The following is a 27,371-nucleotide window of genomic DNA, read 5'->3' on the forward strand; positions in this document are numbered from 1 at the left end:
TGGCTGTTTTCTTCACACTGTCTTACCAAGGAGCACGCGTCGGCCTCATGGGCCCTGCGTTTCCTGAGCCATGGGCCCTGTACGTTCTAAGCCCCTCCCCTGCATGCATACTGCTAACCAGGCAAAAAGACACGTGAAACAAAACCTTTTCCTTCCAACCATGTTATTGTTGGGCCATAAAGGGCTGTCCCCTTACACACTCTACCCTGAATGGACTTAGTGGGTATTCCACTTTTAAAAATACCTCCAATGTTCCAACATTGCTCTGGCCGTGTCCTCGGTCCAGTGAATTGCATCTTTTTTTGTTGCAAAATGCGAGTCCTCCAGCAGGGGGATGTGTCTCATATTTTTTTTTTAATATGCTGATTTAGTAGTTTCATGTTGTTCTGCTCCATTGCAGATAAGTTACCAGAAAAATTAACCAAGGGAACCCAGATGACAGCAGATGGAAATCTGTGTTTAGCCATCTTCAGAGCCCGCTGGAGCTGTTTAACTGCAGTTTCTTTAATGTTCTGACCTTTGGCGTTAATGCCGGCTGCAATGACCACATTCTGAACCACCAAATCCCACGGAACGTGGGCTATCTCAAATAAAGCCTGCATGTGGCGAAAATTAGCACCTGGATATCTCTCAATCTGTAGATCTGGGATGGAATATTCAGGGATTCTGGATAAATTTGAGTCACCAACAATAAGACACCTTTTCTCCACTTCCAGAAACCAGTCAATCAATTCTCTGTTTGTTTCAGGGTGACGCTTTGCCTTGAAAACCTGCCGCTCTGGGGCAGGTAAGTCAACACGGGCTACTGGTGGCTCAGCACCGTCACCTGCTAGCTCCAGCCCTGTAATACAGCGTTCCTCCGCTGAAGCTGGAGATGCGCTGTCCTCCTGGCATTCTGTCACACCCGGGCTGTCCGAAATATTGTGATGATGTGGGGGGATTGCATGTTGTAGGGTGTTTTTCTTTTGCATGTTTGTGGTGCTACCTGTTTGTTGCATGCTTTCTATGGACACACCCCCCTTGTAACATAGCGCGCCGATCCACCGCACCTGCTCCTCATCAGGAGGGACTTACAAAAGTCCTGAGGAGGAAAGCCAAAGGCAGTCGCACACCGACAGCAGGCGCATGCACGCGGGGCGCGAGTGGGACGCCGGGACCGCCAGACGTCGGGAAGACTCGCTGTGATCGGGACACACACTCTGAGAGCGCTGGGCGCTGGGACCATCAGTCTGCAGAGCGATCGACACGCAAGGGCAGGGCAGGGACCCTGCCTGTGTGTAAGTAGCCGAACGGGCTTCAGCAGACTGGTGGAAATAGGTGGGAGGGCTAGTGGCAGCCTGCATCAGGAATTGCTTTTCGTGCTGCCGCTTGCCTGTTTCCACAGATTCCAGCGTGTCCAGGAGAGCCAGCTGGAGGTGACGCGGAGGAGTGCCGGTAACAAACCCCAGAGGCGGAACGGAGCCCGCCCCCCAGGTCTTTGTGTGTATGACTGGAGGGATCCTCGGAACAGCGTCGGGGGAAGAGAGACGTCTCCTGGTTTGGGATCAGTGATTCCCCCCTTTGAGCTGCATTTTTAAACCAGTTTTAACTGTTCTTTGGACTTTTAGGTCTCTTTTATCCTTTTTCAACTGTTCCTGGGATTTTTATCGTGTTTTACTGTTTTAATCCGTGCCTAGAATTTTTAGACGCATTTTATGCTTGTTTTAAGTGTCTTTTAACTGGAACTTTTTGGCCATTCATATGTTTTTTCCATCGGAATAAATTGTCATTGTGGCCAAGAATTTGGGTCCTCTTTGGTGGTGTGCGTGCGCTCTCCCCAGATCATTCCTCTAGCCCTTCAATACCCTCATTCAATTTTTTGTTGTTTACCCCATCTTTCAACCCTCCAGGCCTTACAATATGATCCAGCCCCGAACTACCTGAAGCTGGGGGGTCAGCGTCCGTGTCCGCCTCATCCCCATCTTCCTCGCTGTCGTATTCATTATCGAACTCCTCCTCCTCCTCCTCGTGAAGAACCTCCCCGCCGCGGTTCTCCTCTCTATCGGAGCTTTCCTCCTCCTGGGAGCTGTCCAGTGCTGAAATTCAGGAAGGTGGCGCCCGTGCTGCCGGTCTGGGAGCAGAGGGTGAAGTTATCCCCACAATCTGAGGGAGAAATTCCTCACGCGCCACGAAGGGGTTGCGGCGGGTCGCCGTTCGCGGTCCACGCTGCTTCTCGGCAGCGGCTGCTGGAACTGCATCTGGAGGCCAAGCTGGTCTCATGTCCGTCATAGTTCCAACTGATCGGTTTGTGGCCTCGTAACATTCAGCTTGAATGCTCATGGAGACCCGCTCAGGTTGACGGGTCCTCTTTTTTCTTCCTCCTGATGTGCGCGGCCCCCGGCGGCTATCAGACCCTGCCGGGGGGTGGTGTCGTAGCCGCTGGACTTCGCCCCTCCGAGTCTGATCTGCAGGTGATGATCAGGGCCTCTGCCTGATCGAGAACATCCTGCGTGATCCGAGGTAGATTTCTGCAAGCCCATCGTGTCGCCACGATGAACGCTTCCCTCCAATCTCGGGTTAAATCACCGGGGAGATCCTGTAAAAGTTTCTCCAGCCTCTTTTGGTAGTGATCCTGGAGGATCTGCAGTGTGTTCTGTCCCCAGTTTTTTGCGTTGCCCTCAATGAGGTCTAACACATCATCCGTGGGATCAGCGGGTTTAATCAGTGATGTTAATGAGTCCACTATGCGAGCGATCATCAGAGGTTCTGGTCTGTCCGGCGTGATGGTCACGTTTTGTAAGTGATGCACCATCTTAATTACAGCATGTAATTTGCGGATAAGCTGTCCAAGTCTTTCATCTGCAGGTCGCCGGAGGTCCTGCCTAACATCTGCTGGGGGTCCAAATCTTGTCGCTCGTCTGGTAGGTGAGCCCCGGACCGCTGCTGCATAAGAGCGGGGCTGTGGAAAATAAGGCCGGGACCCGTAGTACATAGGAGGCGCAGGCCAGTTAGGATTTGAAGGTGAAGCCCTACTCCAGCCAAAATTTGGGAATGAAGGAAAGAGATTCGTCCGTTTTTGAGTTCTTTCCATCCATGCGTGTTCGATAGTCGAGAGTGGTAAAACAAACAAGGATTCAACCGGTTTAAAAATACACAGAGTTTATTTCCCTGACAAAAGTCCTAAAGCACAGTTTAAAACATTAATGCAGATATATCTGGATTCTCAAGTAAAGATCTACTGACGCACAAGTTACATGCGAATTACTCGTAGATTTTCCTAAGAACAATGGAAAACTTTAAAACCAGTCTTTTTAAGATGTGTTTGAATCTCCGCCTTCCGGAAAGATCATGGTCGCTGATCCTCCGCCCCGGAACACTCTGATTCGTCAGCTGATAGCCCGCCTGCTTCCACCGGCCAATAGCTGAAGGTTGCAAAGTCCAGATCCGCTCCGCCTTTCCAGGGGTGGGGGCCATTCACCGGCGCACACAATCCATGATCAAAAGGAGTCCTCCTCTGGTCCAAAGTAAATCATACCAGCCAAACGAATACTCCATCGCCGGCACGAGATCAGAGGTCAGCTTCATCCTCCACATGAGAACACGAACCTGAACACTTTCCCAAGGATAAGGTGTTCAACCCAGATAGTAGAAATGTAGTCCATGACATATTTATTGCGTCTCTGGAAACTCCTAGATTTGCACAAAGAAGTCCTAGTTGCTGCTGCAACTACAAAGCACAAGTGAAGGTCACTGGAGAATAAGTCCTGTTGAGTTCAAAATGAGTTCACTTCACACTAAAAATAAAGCTATAACATAATGAAGAATAAGATATTAAAACATACATTTTCTACATTTCCCTCTCTTGATCACACAAAGTGTGATCACCTAAAAGATTTAACACTACAACACTCAAAACAACAAAACATTACAAACCTAACCTAACCTGACAGCTGTGGTCTGAAGCCCGCACAATCTGGAACACAAAATATTTCAAAGGAGTTAGGCGTCCATGCATGAACGTGCAAGCGAAAACTGTCGGAGCATCAGTTAAACATTCAGTGTTCAGTCTGACAGGAAAAGTCTTGCGACGGCTCCGTGCTCCTGCGGCAACCACCCCAAAGGATGCTCATGCTCACAAGATCGACCTAACCCCTTGGCACAATGTCATTAATAAAAGTTACATAGTACAAAAACTAAAGTAGTAAATAAGGTAAATAAAACAAATTCAAAGTGTAATTCAGTCTAATTCAAATTCAAATAGTAAAAAAGATAACAGTTCCTGTGAAGCAAAAGAACACCTGGAATTAAGGGGGAGGAAAGCGAGACATGTTAAGGCAGAACAAAATCCCACAGATGACTAAAAGAAAAACAGAATTGTTAAACAGAACAGCAAGCGTAATTCAGGAAATTACTTCCATCTCCTCCATGGGGTCCCATTGGAGGGGCTGTGATACATGCGCTCTACCTAAATAAGAATAGCAATAAGTAAAATGCAACAAAATCCAAAAGATCCTTCAGGGCCTCGAACACTCGCGTCCTTCTGTATGTCCCACAAGCTCTGACCAGCTTGGACCAGGCCTCCTATGAACTTCTCAATAAACCTGGTAATTAGAGATCTGATACAGAGGACACAACAGAACAGCTGTAAAAGAATTGGAGTGTCCACACATATGTACCTTCTCCCAAAGATGAATCTGCTGTGGATCTAAATATTGATTAGCGTTAGGGTCAGTAACTTAAATATAAAAAACAATAATCCAAAAACCATATTAGAAAAACAAAACACAAGACACAAGAATCATGTTACGCCTGCGGAGGGGAGAGCAGCAAATGTGATGGGAAAAAGTCCATCAGTGTTTATCTTCTCAAAGGTCTGCTTCTCCTCATGCTGTCATTAAGAACACAAGTGGGGAAGAAAAAAATTCAAGACAAAAAGAAAAGTTCATTAGAGACAGTCGTATAACTGCCTTATCAACCCAGGACAGTGTCGTAAAACTTCCTCATCCTTGCTGAGGATGAGTGAACCAGAGGAACACACAAACAAAGCTGTAGAAAAAGTGAATAAGGTCAATCTGAGTTACCATTTAAACATCCCTTCTAAACAAATACATTCAAATGATAATAATAAAACAATTTGACGATGATAATAAAACAATTTCCTTAAGACTCCCTAATGTCCATCTCCCTCTCTAGGAGTGGAAACATTGCAGAGTCAAACAGAGATAAGGCACAAACACAAAACCAGATAATATTGAAAGGAAAAATATAAATTGAATAAAAATTGAACATAAAATAGAAGAACAACAAACAGATCAGTGCACCGTTCAGATTAACAGGCGTCCTGTCCACGGTCCTGGGAAAAGCAAGATCACAAGGTGAAAAAATGAAACCACTTATTGTCGTTGCCTTGCAGCCGTGAGGTCTGTCACCCTTGTCGTTTAGCATTGACCTCAAGGGGTAGTAGGTTCCACAAAACAAAGAAGAAAATGTCTTCCATAACCACAAAGACTCAAGAAAACCATCATTTCTCTTACTGTCTCTGGACATTTATTCTGCAAAACAGACTTTCTATGCTCCGTAGACATTGAAGAACCTGTGCTGGAAACAGTTGTACCTAAAAATGGGACTTCCCTTCTGCAACGTTGCAAATTCCTGTTAGACACTTCAAAACCCAAATCAAACAACGTCAAAAGAAGATCTTTCATTACTTGCAGGCAGATTTCAGCAGTCGGTGCCGTTAGCAGGAGCTAATCAACCTTACATCAAAAACACAACCCTCTAATAGCATAATATCCTGTCGGAGAAACTTTAAACAGTGATTGAAAATGCCAGGAGAATATTTAAATCCTTGTGGCAAGCTGTGTACTGCAAACGGATACCTTTATACTGAAATGCGAATAGATGTCTGCTATTTCATGTAATGGAATGCAAAAGAAAGCACTTGCTAAAGCAATAGCAGTGAACCACGCACATGGTGGGGTTAAAGTTGAAATGATGTGGATCAGGCACAGGGAGGACTGGAGTAATGGTTACATCATCAACAGCCCTTAAATCATGTGCCATGCGATAAGTTTTATTATCTGCTTGTAAAACCGGTCTAAAAAGGAGTACACCACGAAAAATACGAATGCTCAATTACACCAGAGTTCCACAAACCAAACTGAGTTTCCATCATCCCTTCATCTGCATCCTTCACTCAGCTGCGCTGAGATCTAAAAACATTTGTTCCTACAGTTACCTGAATCTCCACCGGGGAAGCGGTGGAGCATGAACAAACATCAAATGAACCTGTTGACCATGAAGCATCAGAGAGCGTTTTTAACATCACCTCTGCATCTTCATGATCTGTCTTCTATCTGCTGCGATGACTGACGATGTAGAAATGCTCCAGAACTGAGGAGGTAGTACTTGAAGACAAAGTTATCCTGTACATATTTATTGAGGGAGAGAAGTGAACACCTGAAAATCCCAGTTTAGACAGATGTTTGTTTACATCCCTCTCAGTCATGGGTCTGAGTTGCCGAACTTCATGACCACACTGAAAAAAAAGATCTGTTGGATTGACATAAAAAAATCATGGACATCGGTTGCGCGCAAAAAGATCATGTTGAACCAATATAATTATTGCACATAATAAAATCATGTTCTACCGTAATGAATGCTTCTTTGTTTCTGCACCTAATAATTTTACAGAAACAAACAAGATTTTATTATGTCATTTACCATAATTTTTTCAAAAATTTAAAAGACAATAAAAATTTAGCAAAACTATTATTTTGAAATTACCTACATAGTTCATTTTAATTTATAAATTATTTTAATAAAATTTAAATTGAAAAATAAAATTGCAATTGCAGATTATTATTTAAAGCAAATACTTTCTTGTGCATTATTACAGTCCAATGAACATATGACACTGAACACAAATTTCAGATTTAACTTTTTTATTATCTAAACTTGAAAAATATGTTTACAGTGTAGCAAAAAGTACAAATCAATATAAATTGGGCTTGCTATTTTTTATTAAACAGAAGATAACAGAGCCAAAGCAGACAGCTGGAATCCCTTCTTAGGAAAAACTTTTTAAAGGTCATTTTTATTAAAAGAGTCGGCTCTTTAAGCCTGAAACCTTAGACACAACTTTGCCCTACAACTCTATTACAGTTTTTCTTTGAATTACCTCAAAGGTGTTTCTGAGATGAGGATGGTAATCAGATTTGTGCTGTAAATAAGGTCAAAAAAGCCTTGGCAACTGCCACTCTTGACACTTGGTGGGTCGACCACCACAGCCTGGGAGATGTGGACCATGAGAATGTCCTCTTCCTCACCACTTTCCATTAGGAGGGAAATTCCCACCGTGGTGTCCTCGATTGCCTCCTGGATTGCTGCATGGTCTTCATTCTAAAGAACACAGAAAATATTTGTGTGCACAGTTTACATTTGAAGTTTAGTTAAAACGTCTAGATTACACAACTCACCTGTACTTTGAATAAACCCCTGAACTTGCTTATATTGGCGAGAAGGTCAGCAGTCTGAAATACAAAGAGACAACAAATTTTAAATTCACATGAAAACTTCAGAAAAATACAATTCTTACCCTTGGCTCATCAATAAATGTTATAGTTACTGGGTTAACAAAATCATTATATCCTTAGTGTCATGTTAACAGAGGTAGTAGGATAACTGATCAATCATCAATTTCATTATTTATTATGTATGTATCTTTCTGCATAAAAGTTGTGTGTAAAGAGTAGGGCTGGCAATCTTGATTACCTCAGGATTCGATGACAATCCAGGAGACAATAATTCCAATAATATATGGTAAATGCATGGTGAAGGGGACCCACCTGACTCAGTGAAGACTGGAGCATGGACCCCAGCATGATCAGGGAGGAGCAGTTGGAAGTGTTGTGTGAGGAGCACTGTAAATAAATCAGGAAATAAATATAGAGAGTGACACTTCCACAGCTTTGTTGTGTAATTTTACTAACTAAACATGCATTGGTTTGAAATCAATAGCTGCAAAAATATTCTGAAGAAATTAGACCAGAAAGAACATTTGACACCCCCCTCCCTCCACAGGATTCAAACCACGCTTAATGAGAACCCGCGAATTTTGAGATGGAAACTGCAAAACTAAACTAGCAGATCGGGAGTAGCTAATCCCCCCACCCATAAAGGATTCCCATATGTGACGGTGTGGCACCGTCAGATGCCGAGGGGGGGGCCACACCGGGTTTTATTGTTTGTATTTTGTATGCTATGATTACCACCTGTGGTGCCGCCTGGCTGGGATTGAGAGCAACGCCCCGTGGGCGTGGCATCCCACTTAAAGGTGAGCACTGCAGGTGGCGAAAAGAGAGGAGTGACAGTGTGTGCTGTATGCTGCGTGGCCCTGCGTGTAGCATCAGTGTCGGCAATAAAGAACAGATCCTCCTCACCTTGGCTCCTCTGCATCCTTTCTCGGCGGGACCCCGTCACACCATATTAATTTATCAAATAGGGGGAATCTGTGAAGTAGTATTACAGACATTATTATAACCAAGGCTGTAAACTTTTTACTACACATTATACACTTGTTCCAAAAGGACATAAATATTTTCACTCCATTTTAAACTCTCAAAGCTAAAATCTCCATAGAAAAATATGTTCAGCATCATAGAATGAAAACAAAGCTCTGATTGAAACCAAAGATCTATGTAAACTGGACAAACCGAACGCATTCTGTGCACGAGACGCGCACGGAGAATGATTGACAGCTGACTGAGACAGAAGTGCGGTGCTGTTTGCTGGTCAAATAATGCCGTCCTTAAGCTAGCTCATGGTGGAACGGTATGGAAAAACTAAATGACAATAGTAATGATAGCTTCTCACATTTTCCTTCAATTTCGGTCTCAACGCAGAATTTAGCAAAAAGAAATCCACTTAGTGACGATGAACCCCCATGGCAAAGGTTTTCGCCTGTGGGAAAAAAATAAACCGCCGTGCCCGCGAGCGCCCACTGCCCCTTTGTCAAAAGCGAATTCCTACGGCATAACTACTTGCCACTCTTCCCCGCACATCGTTTGAAATCACCGTGTTTACCGCTGAATCTGTCTTCGACGTGAAAGAATTTACCGCGCTCACCTCCCCCTACCTGCCGTCAGAGGGCTGCGGCCGCCAGCGACAAAAGTGGCGCGCAGAGCCTTAACTTTGATAACTACGACAAAAGTGGGTTACAAAGCTCTTCCCCGTGAAAAAATAACAGTAATGATAAATGAACGCCGTTCATTTCCTTAAATCAATTTGTTATATTAAATTAATTTACCTTTTTTAAGCTCCTCCGGCCAGCAGGTGCTTGCAGCTTCTCTAAAATGGCTGACTGCAAAGTTTCTCCTCCTGGAATTCTTCTTCACCGATGGGGTTTACTTATCCAAAATTAAGGGGCAAAGGATCAAGCATAACTATTTCATGTTTTGTCAACATGATTTAAATATATAAAAGTAACACAGCAAGAAATTATGTGTGATTTTCAAGATTATATTATGTTTCGAAGGTAAACATAATTTGTTCATATTAAACAAACATGTTTAGTATTTGTAAATTGAACAACCCCACTTTTCCCGTTTTTTCAGTGCAGGGGAGTGCTAATTCTATGTGCGATACAGGTGTGACTAACTTCCGGTATCATGGCAAATGTGAGTGTGTGAATAAAAAATAAACTATACACCCTCTTGACCAATTTATATGTCAGTGTAGTTTAAATACCACGTATGGCCATCTACCTGATGAAATGCTTCCCGGTACAGTTGATCATCCTCTCTGTCATAATAGAATGTGCAGTTCAGGTCATCGGAGGCGGAAAAATATTGCTTCTAGGACAGGACTCATGGCATCCAAACCCGAAATACATGGACACACCTGGCGTTTCAGGGCCCTCTGGATCCAGCAGGTGTCAGCAGCAGGGGTTGGCTGTGGGGTGTGGCATGGCATCCAGTCTGAAAGAATGCTGGCTCCTGTTTTGACAAAAACGTTCCGTCCCAACAGATTCACAGGCGTGTGTGGTGAATGCACAAATGAATGTTCCACCATCTGGTCAAAAGTCAGTTGGATGGTCTTTTGCCGGGTTTGAGGAGTCATATGTTCATTTGTCAGAGCTGATGGAGGCAACCGGCAGTTTATAGAGGAACACATTGCACCAGTGTCCATTCATGGAGTTACCTCTGAGCTTGAAAGGGACCATGGCTCCTACATCACCAAGTGGTATTGTCCGACTTGCCACCTGTGGTCCTCGCCACGGTGGAGGAGCTTGGAGCGGTTGTGGGTGCTGTTCATGTCCTCTGCTCCTGGTCTGTGCATTCTGCTGTTGGGTACCTTGTTGTGGGCAGTCGTTGCCATATGTCCTGAGCGCCACAGATGCCATTTCCAGCTGCTGCTGGGGGGTCCCTGGGTGGCCCACGCCTTCCAGGAGGGGATACCCGTCCTCCCGTCCCGGCCTCCGATACCTGAACATTGCTACAGGTCCTGAGGGTATTTAAACTCATCATGTTATGTGCTTTTTTTTTTTTAAACACCTTCATTATCCAGAGTGGATTGTTCCTGCAGTGTAAATGACTGTTTTTCAGTTGTTCAACTCCTCCCTTTGTCCTTTTTCTTCAAATGTGCTCTGCAGTGATGAATCAGATGTATTTTAAATCGACTCTTATCACCTCGCAGACGCTCCGATGCATTCTCCATGCATGCAGTCATGGCTTCATTTGATTAGCGGAGCTGACCTGAGGGTCAGACCCCCCTAACACGGCTCCTTCCTGTGAAGCCAAAGAACTGAGAAATGCTCTTTTTGTCACTCACCCAATGAAGCAGAGGGGGTTTTCTGTGTAAAGATTTATGAGGTCTCAGGACGGCTCTGCGCCTTTCCTGCAACATTAAAGCTATGTGCTGCTTGGAAAAAACATGTTGTTACTGCAGATGTTGTTAAAGCAGATTTGTTACTGTCATGCTTTCTTTTCACCATCACCAACTCTATGGATGCTAAAGTTGGTTAATCAATGATGAAAATCAGCAAAGGAAAAAAACCTTAAACTTTTCTCTGAACTATATGACGGATGTGGAGCAAAATCTTTGAAAAATACATTGTTTTAGATGCATACTGGCAGCTAATCATTCACTTTTAATCCAGAAACAAAGACAATTTGTTTTGACTTACCATTAAGGACTTGCTGTCCTACAAAAAGAATTCTGAGAAGTGCTAAAAGCAACAAAATTCCACAATTTAAGCTTTTCTTTATTTAACTAAAAACACAATTCACACTCTAAACCACAACAGGTTCGTTAAAACACAGACAATCAATACGCAGACAATAACTTTTAACCGTTTTCTCAAAACCACACCAAAAGACATAACACAACAAATTAGGCACCTTACAGATAAACAAGATAAACCATTTCACTGAAATGAATCGTTTATCACTAGCATTAACATTCATGTTCTCCCTTCTTCTGTTCTACTAGAACCAGCACCTTTCCTTACCTTACCATACCTTTCTGTGTCCACAGACCCTCTATCACTTCCAATGCCGTTCATTTCTACTTTAATTCACTGCTTTGTCCTTTCCCCATTCTGTACAACATCCACTTACACTGTCTTCAAACTATAATTACATCAAAACATGGGATCTGCTGCAAACTATCTTTAAACACCAATAAATCCTTTAACACCAACACTAAGTAATCTGAGAAATATCAAAACATATAAACATATAAACTAAATTAAACATTGCAAACATTCTTTTTAAGGGAGTCCGGATCTAAACCAACAAATACTTACAATTAGTGTCAATAGCATTACTTTTTAGCAAAACTTAACTAAATCATGGTAATTAGGAATTACAAAATAAAGTAGAGACATTTATTCAAAATAAGAAAACCGAAATAATTGCAAAATCATTTTACACAAAATATATTGGACCGATATTACCTTACTGTGTTTTAGAAAGATTTGCCCAACTTTAGGCAAATTCCAGAGAAAGTTAGGCTACGTTCGACAGAGGCAGAACAGAGACCGTTGCTGCAGGCTGCAGCTGCAGTCAAGCTGCTGTTGTGGCTTAAACTTCCATCGGAAGCGCTGCTCATAGACTCCTTTCTACTTAAAAATCTTTTTCGTCGAACTAAGACCACTGAAATTTGTTTTTATCGACGTCTTACAACCGAGGTCATGACCACGCTCAATAACTACAATGTCAGTTGTTATTTTACCACAAATTAGTTCGCAAACTCTTAAGCCTTGTTACGTGAAAGTTTAGCGCAGGTTGAACATTTCGGTCTCCATGGACGCCGTCACGCCGACCACATGGTACAAACAAAGCCAATCAGAGCTGTCGACGCATTCGAAAGAAACTAAAACGTCCCGTTATTGGCTAATTCGAAACAAGATGGCCACGTCCATAGAGAAAACATTTCACACAGAAACATGGAAAATAAAGCCAAAATTCGCTACTTTCAAACAGTTTTTCATCCCATACTTTCCAAAATCTCGTGCATACATTTCATTCATAAGCAGTCACGTCTCCAAAATCTCATACATTCAGTCCGTTCATCAGCGATCACGTCTGTATTGTCATCAGTCAGTCGTCAAGTCATGTTGTCGTTTTTGTCCTGACAAAATGCACAATTTTCCTCATCTTCTGTCAAATTCAGCGCTCATGTTTATTTTGAATCCTTCTTTGGTTTCTCTCCACGTATAAAAAAATAATTTGTAGAGGCCGAAGCCTCCTTGGTGTTTCCGAAAATCCTAGACGCGCAAAATTAGTTCCTATAATAACTCTGTTTTTCGTAAGGGATTTCTTAACAGGTTGAACAGACACAAACCTAGTCAATTTGCTGCTTTCCAAATATCACAAGCTCCCAATTAGCCAACGTTCAATTTTGTACAGGCCGAACAGACGAAAAACCTGCATAATTATAATTGTCCAATTTTTCAAAATCTTTTACTGCCGCCCAAAGTGTATATTTTGCCACCGTTCAATTCGCTGTTCTAGGGAGGGTGAACCCAACACTTATTTACTGGGGTGCGCTCGCCCGTTCGTTCGTATAGGGTACACTGTGCCACTCATACAATCGACTTCTCCTTTAATTTGAGATCATCAATACGCAGACTTTACAAAAGGCTCTGCTCACCATGATTATGAATGAGGCCTCTGAAGAAGTCGACCGCATGGCAGGAAGCATCCCCAGACTTTACGTTGAAAGTCTCAGAAATCTCGTAATAAGCCACTATTATGTGGTCCAACCGGTCTGGTCCGCGTTTCCTATTCACCCCCGACTTCACGTCGGGGTCACCAAATTGAAGGAAAGAGATTCGTCCGTTTTTGAGTTCTTTCCATCCATGCGTGTTCGATAGTCGAGAGTGGTAAAACAAACAAGGATTCAACCAGTTTAAAAATACACAGAGTTTATTTCCCTGACAATAGTTCTAAAGCACAGTTTAAAACATTAATGCAGATATATCTGGATTCTCAAGTAAAGATCTACTGACGCACAAGTTACATGCGAATTACTCGTAGATTTTCCTAAGAACAATGGAAAACTTTAAAACCAGTCTTTTTAAGATGTGTTTGAATCTCCGCCTTCCGGAAAGATCATGGTCGCTGATCCTCCGCCCCGGAACACTCTGATTCGTCAGCTGATAGCCCGCCTGCTTCCACCGGCCAATAGCTGAAGGTTGCAAAGTCCAGATCCGCTCCGCCTTTCCAGGGGTGGGGGCCATTCACCGGCGCACACAATCCATGATCAAAAGGAGTCCTCCTCTGGTCCAAAGTAAATCATACCAGCCAAACGAATACTCCATCGCCGGCACGAGATCAGAGGTCAGCTTCATCCTCCACATGAGAACACGAACCTGAACACTTTCCCAAGGATAAGGTGTTCAACCCAGATAGTAGAAATGTAGTCCATGACATATTTATTGCGTCTCTGGAAACTCCTAGATTTGCACAAAGAAGTCCTAGTTGCTGCTGCAACTACAAAGCACAAGTGAAGGTCACTGGAGAATAAGTCCTGTTGAGTTCAAAATGAGTTCACTTCACACTAAAGATAAAGCTATAACATAATGAAGAATAAGATATTAAAACATACATTTTCTACAGGAACCTTGGCGCCCTCTTCCAGCCGGAGACGGGAAATGCACGGTCCATCCTATGGTCCGGTTGGCCCCGGTAATTAAAGCTGAGCGCACGGGGATTTCTGTAGTGTCTCCTCCCGTAGCGCACCGTGGTCCAAGCACCTCCATCCTCCTCTCCGTCGTAGAAGTGCATGGCAGGTGTTACGGTTTTCCACCAGGCAAGAATGTAATCAAAAATAGAAAAACTTGCAAACTTTGAAAAAAGAAAAAAAGAAAAAAGCGGGACAACCACTTAAATGAGTGTTTTTATTCACAAAAATGTAAAAAAATAAATAAATAAACAATACAAAATTAGAATAAAGTGTGCTCGCTACGCGTTTCGGCAAATTCTGCCTTCATCAGGCTCTATGCACACCACAACAGCTACAACTTGGCTGGACAGGCGTAAAAGTGAAGTGAGAGACAAAAGGTGGCTGTTTTATTCACACTGTCTTACCAAGGAGCACGCGTCGGCCTCATGGGCCCTGCGTGTCCTGAGCCATGGGCCCTGTGCGTTCTAAGCCCCTCCCCTGCATGCATACTGCTAACCAGGCAAAAAGACACGTGAAACAAAACCTTTTCCTTCCAACCATGTTATTGCTTTATGTTTAAGATTATTTAAATTTCTAATAACTGATTAAGGGTTGGGATTAGGGTTCAGATTAAACTAAAGGTTAGGGTTAGAAACAGGACCAGGGGTAGGGTTAAAGTAATAATAATAATCATCATAAAACAGTAATAAGAACCATAAGAACAATAGCCATAATAACAGTAACAATGATAACAAAATCTCTCACACTGTTCACCATAAAGAAAAACCCTGGGTCATGAGAAAATGCTCCACCAGTGGGTTATGCACCTATCCATTATGAGCAATATTATATTTATGTTGTCACTTTCTTGTGCTAACAAAAGTTTCGGTTTGTCCCACCAAATGTTAATCCCACAAAGAACAGGAAACATGATTAATACAGTCTTGTGTTTTGGGTCTGATTTTTTTAAAAAGTTATCTATGGAAATAAAAGTTAAACCGTTTTTGAGGAGGTCACCTTGTTGTTCTGTCAGGGCATCACTTTTCAGTCAAAACCATGATATTGTGGGGCCATAAAGGGCTGTCCCCTTACACACTCTACCCTGAATGGACTTAGTGGGTATTCCACTTTAAAAAATACCTCCAATGTTCCAACATTGCTCTGGCCGTGTCCTCGGTCCAGTGAATTGCATCTTTTTCTGTTGCAAAATGCGAGTCCTCCAGCAGGGGGATGTGTCTCATATTTTTTTTTTAATATGCTGATTTAGTAGTTTCATGTTGTTCTGCTCCATTGCAGATAAGTTACCAGAAAAATTAACCAAGGGAACCCAGATGACAGCAGATGGAAATCTGTGTTTAGCCATCTTCAGAGCCCGCTGGAGCTGTTTAACTGCAGTTTCTTTAATGTTCTGACCTTTGGCGTTAATGCCGGCTGCAATGACCACATTCTGAACCACCAAATCCCACGGAACGTGGGCTATCTCAAATAAAGCCTGCATGTGGCGAAAATTAGCACCTGGACACCTCTCAATCTGTAGATCTGGGATGGAATATTCAGGGATTCTGGATAAATTTGAGTCACCAACAATAAGACACCTTTTCTCCACTTCCAGAAACCAGTCAATCAATTCTCTGTTTGTTTCAGGGTGACGCTTTACCTTGAAAACCTGCCGCTCTGGGGCAGGTAAGTCAACACGGGCTACTGGTGGCTCAGCACCGTCACCTGCTAGCTCCAGCCCTGTAATACAGCGTTCCTCCGCTGAAGCTGGAGATGCGCTGTCCTCCTGGCATTCTGTCACACCCGGGCTGTCCGAAATATTGTGATGATGTGGGGGGATTGCATGTTGTAGGGTGTTTTTCTTTTGCATGTTTGTGGTGCTACCTGTTTGTTGCATGCTTTCTATGGACACACCCCCCTTGTAACATAGCGCGCCGATCCACCGCACCTGCTCCTCATCAGGAGGGACTTATAAAAGTCCTGAGGAGGAAAGCCAAAGGCAGTCGCACACCGACAGCAGGCGCATGCACGCGGGGCGCGAGTGGGACGCCGGGACCGCCAGACGTCGGGACCGCCAGACGTCGGGAAGACTCGCTGTGATCGGGACACACACTCTGAGAGCGCTGGGCGCTGGGACCATCAGTCTGCAGAGCGATCGACACGCAAGGGCAGGGCAGGGACCCTGCCTGTGTGTAAGTAGCCGAACGGGCTTCAGCAGACTGGTGGAAATAGGTGGGAGGGCTAGTGGCAGCCTGCATCAGGAATTGCTTTTCGTGCTGCCGCTTGCCTGTTTCCACAGATTCCAGCGTGTCCAGGAGAGCCAGCTGGAGGTGACGCGGAGGAGTGCCGGTCACAAACCCCAGAGGCGGAACGGAGCCCGCCCCCCAGGTCTTTGTGTGTATGACTGGAGGGATCCTCGGAACAGCGTCGGGGGAAGAGAGACGTCTCCTGGTTTGGGATCAGTGATTCCCCCCTTTGAGCTGCATTTTTAAACCAGTTTTAACTGTTCTTTGGACTTTTAGGTCTCTTTTATCCTTTTTCAACTGTTCCTGGGATTTTTATCGTGTTTTACTGTTTTAATCCGTGCCTAGAATTTTTAGACGCATTTTATGCTTGTTTTAAGTGTCTTTTAACTGGAACTTTTTGGCCATTCATATGTTTTTTCCATCGGAATAAATTGTCATTGTGGCCAAGAATTTGGGTCCTCTTTGGTGGTGTGCGTGCGCTCTCCCCAGATCATTCCTCTAGCCCTTCAATACCCTCATTCAATTTTTTGTTGTTTACCCCATCTTTCAACCCTCCAGGCCTTACAATATGATCCAGCCCCGAACTACCTGAAGCTGGGGGGTCAGCGTCCGTGTCCGCCTCATCCCCATCTTCCTCGCTGTCGTATTCATTATCGAACTCCTCCTCCTCCTCGTGAAGAACCTCCCCGCCGCGGTTCTCCTCTCTATCGGAGCTTTCCTCCTCCTGGGAGCTGTCCAGTGCTGAAATTCGGGAAGGTGGCGCCCGTGCTGCCGGTCTGGGAGCAGAGGGTGAAGTTATCCCCACAATCTGAGGGAGAAATTCCTCACGCGCCACGAAGGGGTTGCGGCGGGTCGCCGTTCGCGGTCCACGCTGCTTCTCGGCAGCGGCTGCTGGAACTGCATCTGGAGGCCAAGCTGGTCTCATGTCCGTCATAGTTCCAACTGATCGGTTTGTGGCCTCGTAACATTCAGCTTGAATGCTCATGGAGACCCGCTCAGGTTGACGGGTCCTCTTTTTTCTTCCTCCTGATGTGCGCGGCCCCCGGCGGCTATCAGACCCTGCCGGGGGGTGGTGTCGTAGCCGCTGGACTTCGCCGCTCCGAGTCTGATCTGCAGGTGATGATCAGGGCCTCTGCCTGATCGAGAACATCCTGCGTGATCCGAGGTAGATTTCTGCAAGCCCATCGTGTCGCCACGATGAAGGCTTCCCTCCAATCTCGGGTTAAATCACCGGGGAGATCCTGTAAAAGTTTCTCCAGCCTCTTTTGGTAGTGATCCTGGAGGATCTGCAGTGTGTTCTGTCCCCAGTTTTTTGCGTTGCCCTCAATGAGGTCTAACACATCATCCGTGGGATCAGCGGGTTTAATCAGTGAGGTTAATGAGTCCACTATGCGAGCGATCATCAGAGGTTCTGGTCTGTCCGGCGTGATGGTCACGTTTTGTAAGTGATGCACCATCTTAATTACAGCATGTAATTTGCGGATAAGCTGTCCAAGTCTTTCATCTGCAGGTCGCCGGAGGTCCTGCCTAACATCTGCTGGGGGTCCAAATCTTGTGGCTCGTCTGGTAGGTGAGCCCCGGACCGCTGCTGCATAAGAGCGGGGCTGTGGAAAATAAGGCCGGGACCCGTCGTACATAGGAGGCGCAGGCCAGTTAGGATTTGAAGGTGAAGCCCTACTCCAGCCAAAATTTGGGAACCTTGGCGCCCTCTTCCAGCCGGAGACGGGAAATGCACGGTCCATCCTATGGTCCGGTCGGCCCCGGTAATTAAAGCTGAGCGCACGGGGATTTCTGTAGTGTCTCCTCCCGTAGCGCACCGTGGTCCAAGCACCTCCATCCTCCTCTCCGTCGTAGAAGTGCATGGCAGGTGTTACGGTTTTTCCACCAGGCAAGAATGTAATCAAAAATAGAAAAACTTGCAAACTTTGAAAAAAGAAAAAAGCGGGACAACCACTTAAATGAGTGTTTTTATTCACAAAAATGTAAAAAAATAAATAAATAAACAATACAAAATTAGAATAAAGTGTGCTCGCTACGCGTTTCGGAAAATTCTGCCTTCATCAGGCTCTATGCACACCACAACAGCTACAACTTGGCTGGACAGGCGTAAAAGTGAAGTGAGAGACAAAAGGTGGCTGTTTTATTCACACTGTCTTACCAAGGAGCACGCGTCGGCCTCATGGGCCCTGCGTGTCCTGAGCCATGGGCCCTGTGCGTTCTAAGCCCCTCCCCTGCATGCATACTGCTAACCAGGCAAAAAGACACGTGAAACAAAACCTTTTCCTTCCAACCATGTTATTGCTTTATGTTTAAGATTATTTAAATTTCTAATAACTGATTAAGGGTTGGGATTAGGGTTCAGATTAAACTAAAGGTTAGGGTTAGAAACAGGACCAGGGGTAGGGTTAAAGTAATAATAATAATCATCATAAAACAGTAATAAGAACCATAAGAACAATAGCCATAATAACAGTAACAATGATAACAAAATCTCTCACACTGTTCACCATAAAGAAAAACCCTGGGTCATGAGAAAATGCTCCACCAGTGGGTTATGCACCTATCCATTATGAGCAATATTATATTTATGTTGTCACTTTCTTGTGCTAACAAAAGTTTCGGTTTGTCCCACCAAATGTTAATCCCACAAAGAACAGGAAACATGATTAATACAGTCTTGTGTTTTGGGTCTGATTTTTTTAAAAAGTTATCTATGGAAATAAAAGTTAAACCGTTTTTGAGGAGGTCACCTTGTTGTTCTGTCAGGGCATCACTTTTCAGTCAAAACCATGATATTGTGGGGCCATAAAGGGCTGTCCCCTTACACACTCTACCCTGAATGGACTTAGTGGGTATTCCACTTTAAAAAATACCTCCAATGTTCCAACATTGCTCTGGCCGTGTCCTCGGTCCAGTGAATTGCATCTTTTTCTGTTGCAAAATGCGAGTCCTCCAGCAGGGGGATGTGTCTCATATTTCTTTTTTAATATGCTGATTTAGTAGTTTCATGTTGTTCTGCTCCATTGCAGATAAGTTACCAGAAAAATTAACCAAGGGAACCCAGATGACAGCAGATGGAAATCTGTGTTTAGCCATCTTCAGAGCCCGCTGGAGCTGTTTAACTGCAGTTTCTTTAATGTTCTGACCTTTGGCGTTAATGCCGGCTGCAATGACCACATTCTGAACCACCAAATCCCACGGAACGTGGGCTATCTCAAATAAAGCCTGCATGTGGCGAAAATTAGCACCTGGACACCTCTCAATCTGTAGATCTGGGATGGAATATTCAGGGATTCTGGATAAATTTGAGTCACCAACAATAAGACACCTTTTCTCCACTTCCAGAAACCAGTCAATCAATTCTCTGTTTGTTTCAGGGTGACGCTTTACCTTGAAAACCTGCCGCTCTGGGGCAGGTAAGTCAACACGGGCTACTGGTGGCTCAGCACCGTCACCTGCTAGCTCCAGCCCTGTAATACAGCGTTCCTCCGCTGAAGCTGGAGATGCGCTGTCCTCCTGGCATTCTGTCACACCCGGGCTGTCCGAAATATTGTGATGATGTGGGGGGATTGCATGTTGTAGGGTGTTTTTCTTTTGCATGTTTGTGGTGCTACCTGTTTGTTGCATGCTTTCTATGGACACACCCCCCTTGTAACATAGCGCGCCGATCCACCACACCTGCTCCTCATCAGGAGGGACTTATAAAAGTCCTGAGGAGGAAAGCCAAAGGCAGTCGCACACCGACAGCAGGCGCATGCACGCGGGGCGCGAGTGGGACGCCGGGACCGCCAGACGTCGGGACCGCCAGACGTCGGGAAGACTCGCTGTGATCGGGACACACACTCTGAGAGCGCTGGGCGCTGGGACCATCAGTCTGCAGAGCGATCGACACGCAAGGGCAGGGCAGGGACCCTGCCTGTGTGTAAGTAGCCGAACGGGCTTCAGCAGACTGGTGGAAATAGGTGGGAGGGCTAGTGGCAGCCTGCATCAGGAATTGCTTTTCGTGCTGCCGCTTGCCTGTTTCCACAGATTCCAGCGTGTCCAGGAGAGCCAGCTGGAGGTGACGCGGAGGAGTGCCGGTCACAAACCCCAGAGGCGGAACGGAGCCCGCCCCCCAGGTCTTTGTGTGTATGACTGGAGGGATCCTCGGAACAGCGTCGGGGGAAGAGAGACGTCTCCTGGTTTGGGATCAGTGATTCCCCCCTTTGAGCTGCATTTTTAAACCAGTTTTAACTGTTCTTTGGACTTTTAGGTCTCTTTTATCCTTTTTAACTGTTCCTGGGATTTTTATCGTGTTTTACTGTTTTAATCCGTGCCTAGAATTTTTAGACGCATTTTATGCTTGTTTTAAGTGTCTTTTAACTGGAACTTTTTGGCCATTCATATGTTTTTTCCATCGGAATAAATTGTCATTGTGGCCAAGAATTTGGGTCCTCTTTGGTGGTGTGCGTGCGCTCTCCCCAGATCATTCCTCTAGCCCTTCAATACCCTCATTCAATTTTTTGTTGTTTACCCCATCTTTCAACCCTCCAGGCCTTACAATATGATCCAGCCCCGAACTACCTGAAGCTGGGGGGTCAGCGTCCGTGTCCGCCTCATCCCCATCTTCCTCGCTGTCGTATTCATTATCGAACTCCTCCTCCTCCTCCTCCTCGTGAAGAACCTCCCCGCCGCGGTTCTCCTCTCTATCGGAGCTTTCCTCCTCCTGGGAGCTGTCCAGTGCTGAAATTCGGGAAGGTGGCGCCCGTGCTGCCGGTCTGGGAGCAGAGGGTGAAGTTATCCCCACAATCTGAGGGAGAAATTCCTCACGCGCCACGAAGGGGTTGCGGCGGGTCGCCGTTCGCGGTCCACGCTGCTTCTCGGCAGCGGCTGCTGGAACTGCATCTGGAGGCCAAGCTGGTCTCATGTCCGTCATAGTTCCAACTGATCGGTTTGTGGCCTCGTAACATTCAGCTTGAATGCTCATGGAGACCCGCTCAGGTTGACGGGTCCTCTTTTTTCTTCCTCCTGATGTGCGCGGCCCCCGGCGGCTATCAGACCCTGCCGGGGGGTGGTGTCGTAGCCGCTGGACTTCGCCGCTCCGAGTCTGATCTGCAGGTGATGATCAGGGCCTCTGCCTGATCGAGAACATCCTGCGTGATCCGAGGTAGATTTCTGCAAGCCCATCGTGTCGCCACGATGAAGGCTTCCCTCCAATCTCGGGTTAAATCACCGGGGAGATCCTGTAAAAGTTTCTCCAGCCTCTTTTGGTAGTGATCCTGGAGGATCTGCAGTGTGTTCTGTCCCCAGTTTTTTGCGTTGCCCTCAATGAGGTCTAACACATCATCCGTGGGATCAGCGGGTTTAATCAGTGAGGTTAATGAGTCCACTATGCGAGCGATCATCAGAGGTTCTGGTCTGTCCGGCGTGATGGTCACGTTTTGTAAGTGATGCACCATCTTAATTACAGCATGTAATTTGCGGATAAGCTGTCCAAGTCTTTCATCTGCAGGTCGCCGGAGGTCCTGCCTAACATCTGCTGGGGGTCCAAATCTTGTGGCTCGTCTGGTAGGTGAGCCCCGGACCGCTGCTGCATAAGAGCGGGGCTGTGGAAAATAAGGCCGGGACCCGTCGTACATAGGAGGCGCAGGCCAGTTAGGATTTGAAGGTGAAGCCCTACTCCAGCCAAAATTTGGGAACCTTGGCGCCCTCTTCCAGCCGGAGACGGGAAATGCACGGTCCATCCTATGGTCCTGTCGGCCCCGGTAATTAAAGCTGAGCGCACGGGGATTTCTGTAGTGTCTCCTCCCGTAGCGCACCGTGGTCCAAGCACCTCCATCTTCCTCTCCGTCGTAGAAGTGCATGGCAGGTGTTACGGTTTTCCACCAGGCAAGAATGTAATCAAAAATAGAAAAACTTGCAAACTTTGAAAAAAGAAAAAAGCGGGACAACCACTTAAATGAGTGTTTTTATTCACAAAAATGTAAAAAAATAAATAAATAAACAATACAAAATTAGAATAAAGTGTGCTCGCTACGCGTTTCGGCAAATTCTGCCTTCATCAGGCTCTATGCACACCACAACAGCTACAACTTGGCTGGACAGGCGTAAAAGTGAAGTGAGAGACAAAAGGTGGCTGTTTTATTCACACTGTCTTACCAAGGAGCACGCGTCGGCCTCATGGGCCCTGCGTGTCCTGAGCCATGGGCCCTGTGCGTTCTAAGCCCCTCCCCTGCATGCATACTGCTAACCAGGCAAAAAGACACGTGAAACAAAACCTTTTCCTTCCAACCATGTTATTGCTTTATGTTTAAGATTATTTAAATTTCTAATAACTGATTAAGGGTTGGGATTAGGGTTCAGATTAAACTAAAGGTTAGGGTTAGAAACAGGACCAGGGGTAGGGTTAAAGTAATAATAATAATCATCATAAAACAGTAATAAGAACCATAAGAACAATAGCCATAATAACAGTAACAATGATAACAAAATCTCTCACACTGTTCACCATAAAGAAAAACCCTGGGTCATGAGAAAATGCTCCACCAGTGGGTTATGCACCTATCCATTATGAGCAATATTATATTTATGTTGTCACTTTCTTGTGCTAACAAAAGTTTCGGTTTGTCCCACCAAATGTTAATCCCACAAAGAACAGGAAACATGATTAATACAGTCTTGTGTTTTGGGTCTGTATTTTTTTAAAAAGTTATCTATGGAAATAAAAGTTAAACCGTTTTTGAGGAGGTCACCTTGTTGTTCTGTCAGGGCATCACTTTTCAGTCAAAACCATGATATTGTGGGGCCATAAAGGGCTGTCCCCTTACACACTCTACCCTGAATGGACTTAGTGGGTATTCCACTTTAAAAAATACCTCCAATGTTCCAACATTGCTCTGGCCGTGTCCTCGGTCCAGTGAATTGCATCTTTTTCTGTTGCAAAATGCGAGTCCTCCAGCAGGGGGATGTGTCTCATATTTCTTTTTTAATATGCTGATTTAGTAGTTTCATGTTGTTCTGCTCCATTGCAGATAAGTTACCAGAAAAATTAACCAAGGGAACCCAGATGACAGCAGATGGAAATCTGTGTTTAGCCATCTTCAGAGCCCGCTGGAGCTGTTTAACTGCAGTTTCTTTAATGTTCTGACCTTTGGCGTTAATGCCGGCTGCAATGACCACATTCTGAACCACCAAATCACACGGAACGTGGGCTATCTCAAATAAAGCCTGCATGTGGCGAAAATTAGCACCTGGATAACTCTCAATCTGTAGATCTGGGATGGAATATTCAGGGATTCTGGATAAATTTGAGTCACCAACAATAAGACACCTTTTCTCCACTTCCAGAAACCAGTCAATCAATTTTCTGTTTGTTTCAGGGTGACGCTTTACCTTGAAAACCTGCCGCTCTGGGGCAGGTAAGTCAACACGGGCTACTGGTGGCTCAGCACCGTCACCTGCTAGCTCCAGCCCTGTAATACAGCGTTCCTCCGCTGAAGCTGGAGATGCGCTGTCGTCCTGGCATTCTGTCACACCCGGGCTGTCCGAAATATGATCCAGCCCCGAACTACCTGAAGCTGGGGGGTCAGCGTCCGTGTCCGCCTCATCCCCATCTTCCTCGCTGTCGTATTCATTATCGAACTCCTCCTCCTCCTCCTCGTGAAGAACCTCCCCGCCGCGGTTCTCCTCTCTATCGGAGCTTTCCTCCTCCTGGGAGCTGTCCAGTGCTGAAATTCGGGAAGGTGGCGCCCGTGCTGCCGGTCTGGGAGCAGAGGGTGAAGTTATCCCCACAATCTGAGGGAGAAATTCCTCATGCTGACTGCTTGACACCAAGATGGCGCCTGTGTGCACGGCCTGCCGTCTGTCAGCGGTATTTTTGTTTGTGTTTGTGCTACTTCTGACAACTGTCATTAAAAACATCAACTCTTTACTGGTGTATGATCGCCAAACGCTCCTGGATCTGAGCTTTTTTCCACCAAAGCTGGTGCAGTTTAGACACGATGGTCAGGAGACGCCGCACCCGTTGCTGTCCGAGGTGCCTGTCTACCTGTGCCGCACCTCAGTGACGTTTCAGCGGAGGAAACGCCGTCGTCGTCGTTATCGGGGAAAACGCGGGGGTAAGCTGGCGAATCTGAAGCGGATGCTGACGACCTGTCTGAGGCGCTCTGCGGTGGCCTCGTTGGATGACTTTGGACCGGTTCATCGACTCTTTCCTTCCCGGCGCTCATTGGAGCCTGTCAGCACCTGGCTGTTACCTGTCGCCGGCTCAGAGCAGCTGTGAACCTGGAGAGCTTACGGCCGCTCCCCCGGGCCAGCCGGACCATCAACACCCCGGCCCCACCACCCCCCGCCAGATTTGGCCTGGTGAACACTAGGTCCCTGGCAAACAAAACTTTCATCCTGAAGGATTTTTTCGCCTCTCAGGGCTTGGATTTCCTTTGTCTGACGGAGACGTGGCTGAACGTCGGTGAGTCCAGCGCGTTTTCTGAACTTTTACCGCCGGACTGTGATTATTTCAACTCCCCGCGCACATCAGGCCGAGGAGGAGGAATCGCCACCATTTATAAATCTGCATATAAATGTCTCCCTCCGTCTCTGCTGGTCTCTTTGTCCAGCTTTGAACTTGAACTTTTTGAACTGGGCTGCTCTCCACCGGTGCTGTGTGCAGTGGTTTATCGTCCACCAAAATACAACAAGGACTTCTTAAATGAATTCTCTGGGCTGCTGGCTGAAATCCTGCTTAAATATGACCGAGTTCTTATTGTTGGAGATTTTAATATACATGTGTGCTGTCCAGACCATACAATGTCTAAGGACTTTTTAAGTCTTATTGACTCTTTTAATCTTGTTCAGCATGTGTCTGAACCCACGCAGGAACGTGGACACACACTTGATCTGGTGCTAACATATGGACTCTCTGTTTCTAACCTGGTGATATGCGATGCAGTGTTTTCAGATCATATGCCTGTTTTATTTGACATCACTCTGCCCTGTAGCCCCTGTAGGCCTCCAGCTCCGGCTCGGTGGGTCCGTATCATCAAACCTTCCACTGCAGCTCTTTTCTCTTCTTCTTTTAATCAAACCAGTGTCATCCCTCAGTCCACATGTTCTAGTACAGATGAGCTCAGCTCCTGGTTACACTCCACCTGCCTGACAGTACTGGATGCAGTGGTTCCACTTAAATCCAGGCAGCCAAAAGTTAAAACTGAGCCGTGGTTGAACAACGTAACTCGTGCTGCTAGACGTGAGTGCAGAAAAGCTGAACGGAAGTTTAAAAAGGACAAGCTACAGGTGTCACTACAGATGTTGAAGGCCAGCTGGTGTCATTATCAGGCTACTGTAAAAGAGGCAAAAAGGGAGCATCTGTCAAATGTTATCCTGTTAAACCGACACAAGCCCCGTGTCCTGTTTAGCACCATAGATGCAGCTCTCAACGCCCCCAAGTCTGTCTATGTCCAACCTACGCTGGAGACATGTGAAACCTTCCTTAGGTTTTTTGTGGACAAGGTGAATAATGTCAGGGCCCTCATATCACCACCTGGATTTGACCCCTCTGTTGTTGTGTCCTGCCCTGTAACCTTTGACCAGTTTGAACCAGTGACTCTGTCTGTTTTATATGAGACTGTGAAACACCTGAAGCCCTCAGGTTCCCCCTCTGATGCGATTCCACCCCGATTATTTAAAGAGGTTATCACTACTCTGGGACCTGCAGTTCTTGCTGTTGTAAACGGCAGCCTTTCCTCTGGTGTGTTTCCTAGAAACTGTAAACATGCTACAGTACAGCCATTGATAAAGAAGCCTAACCTGGATCCCTCTGTGCTGTCCAATTTTAGACCCATTTCTAAACTTCCTTTCCTCTCAAAGATTCTGGAAAAAATTGTGTATGTTCAATTGAAGGATTTTTTAGATGAAAATGGCAACCTTGAGGTTTTCCAGTCTGGCTTCAAATCTCTTCACAGCACCGAGTCAGCTCTGCTTAGGGTGTTTAACGACATCCTCTTAGCTACAGATGCTGGGGACCATGTGGTTCTGGTACTACTGGATCTTACGGCTGCCTTCGACACACTGGATCACAACATCTTGATCTCCCGGTTACAGCAACTTGTAGGCATCCGTGGCACTGCTCTGCAGTGGTTCAGGTCATATCTAGAAGATAGAACATTTTGTGTAAACCTCAATAATGTTCAATCTTCCTCTGCTCCTCTACTGTATGGGGTCCCGCAGGGTTCAGTCCTTGGGCCTCTGCTTTTCTCCCTTTACTTACTCCCCCTGGGTTCCATTCTTAGAAAGCATAACTGTGCTTTTCATTGCTATGCGGATGATACCCAGATATACGTCCCAATAACAAAGAAGGATGCCCACTCCATCAGCCCTTTAATTAAGTGCTTGGAGGAATTGAAAATCTGGATGGCTCTGAATTTTCTCCACCTCAATGAGGAAAAGACAGAGGTGATTGTCTTTGGTCCCAGTGGCAACAGTGAGTCACACCCAATAGCTCTGGGCTCTCTCACTCAATCGGTGAAATCCACAGTCACAAATTTAGGAGTGAAGATGGACACTGGTTTTAATTTGGACGGGCAGATCAGTTCAGTGGTGAGATCCAGCTTCTTTCAGTTAAGGCAGCTTGCCAAAGTCAAATCATTTTTATCAAGAAAGCACTTTGAGACAGTAATCCACGCCTTTGTTACAACTCGGCTGGATTACTGTAACTCCCTTTACTTTGGTACCCCTCACTCATCCTTGTCCCGTCTCCAGCTGGTGCAGAACGCTGCTGCACGCTTGTTAACTGGAAGGTGGAAGAGAGAGCATATTACACCAGTTCTGGCTTCTCTCCACTGGCTGCCTGTCCATTTTAGAGTTCGTTTTAAAATTCTTTTATTTGTTTTTAAGTCTTTAAATGGTCTGGCTCCGCCCTACCTCTCTGAGCTGCTACACCTGCATTTCCCTTCCCGCTCACTTAGATCAGCTGACCAGCTGCTCCTAGATGTGCCAAGGACACGG

At 45.7% G+C, this 27,371-nt stretch overlaps 1 protein-coding gene and 1 long non-coding RNA gene across 3 annotated transcripts; one reads left to right on the forward strand and one right to left on the reverse strand.

Moving 5' to 3' along the window:
* The first annotated feature begins 168 nt into the window (after window positions 1–168).
* Window positions 169–26,305, forward strand: LOC144991226 (uncharacterized). Its single transcript, XR_013655208.1, has 2 exons — window positions 169–2,900; window positions 15,793–26,305. It is a non-coding gene; the product is annotated as an uncharacterized LOC144991226 (long non-coding RNA).
* Window positions 6,907–9,568, reverse strand: LOC110016086 (uncharacterized). 2 transcript variants are annotated; one of them, XM_023961719.2, is made up of 5 exons: window positions 9,287–9,568; window positions 8,421–8,489; window positions 7,827–7,901; window positions 7,458–7,511; window positions 6,907–7,380 (listed from the first exon to the last, which is right to left on the reverse strand). In XM_023961719.2, the coding sequence occupies exons 3-5, from the start codon at window positions 7,860–7,862 to the stop codon at window positions 7,156–7,158; spliced, it is 315 nt and encodes a 104-aa protein (XP_023817487.1). In that variant the 5' UTR covers window positions 7,863–7,901; window positions 8,421–8,489; window positions 9,287–9,568; the 3' UTR covers window positions 6,907–7,155. The 2 variants fall into 2 exon arrangements, with proteins under 2 accessions (XP_023817487.1, XP_078801470.1); XM_078945344.1 differs by lacking the exon at window positions 9,287–9,568 and adding an exon at window positions 8,854–8,999.
* Window positions 26,306–27,371: the final 1,066 nt, after the last annotated feature.

This window comes from Oryzias latipes, chromosome 3 (assembly GCF_053564925.1).
Source record: "Oryzias latipes strain Hd-rR chromosome 3, Olatipes_Hd-rR_3.1".
Lineage (NCBI taxonomy): Eukaryota > Metazoa > Chordata > Actinopteri > Beloniformes > Adrianichthyidae > Oryzias > Oryzias latipes.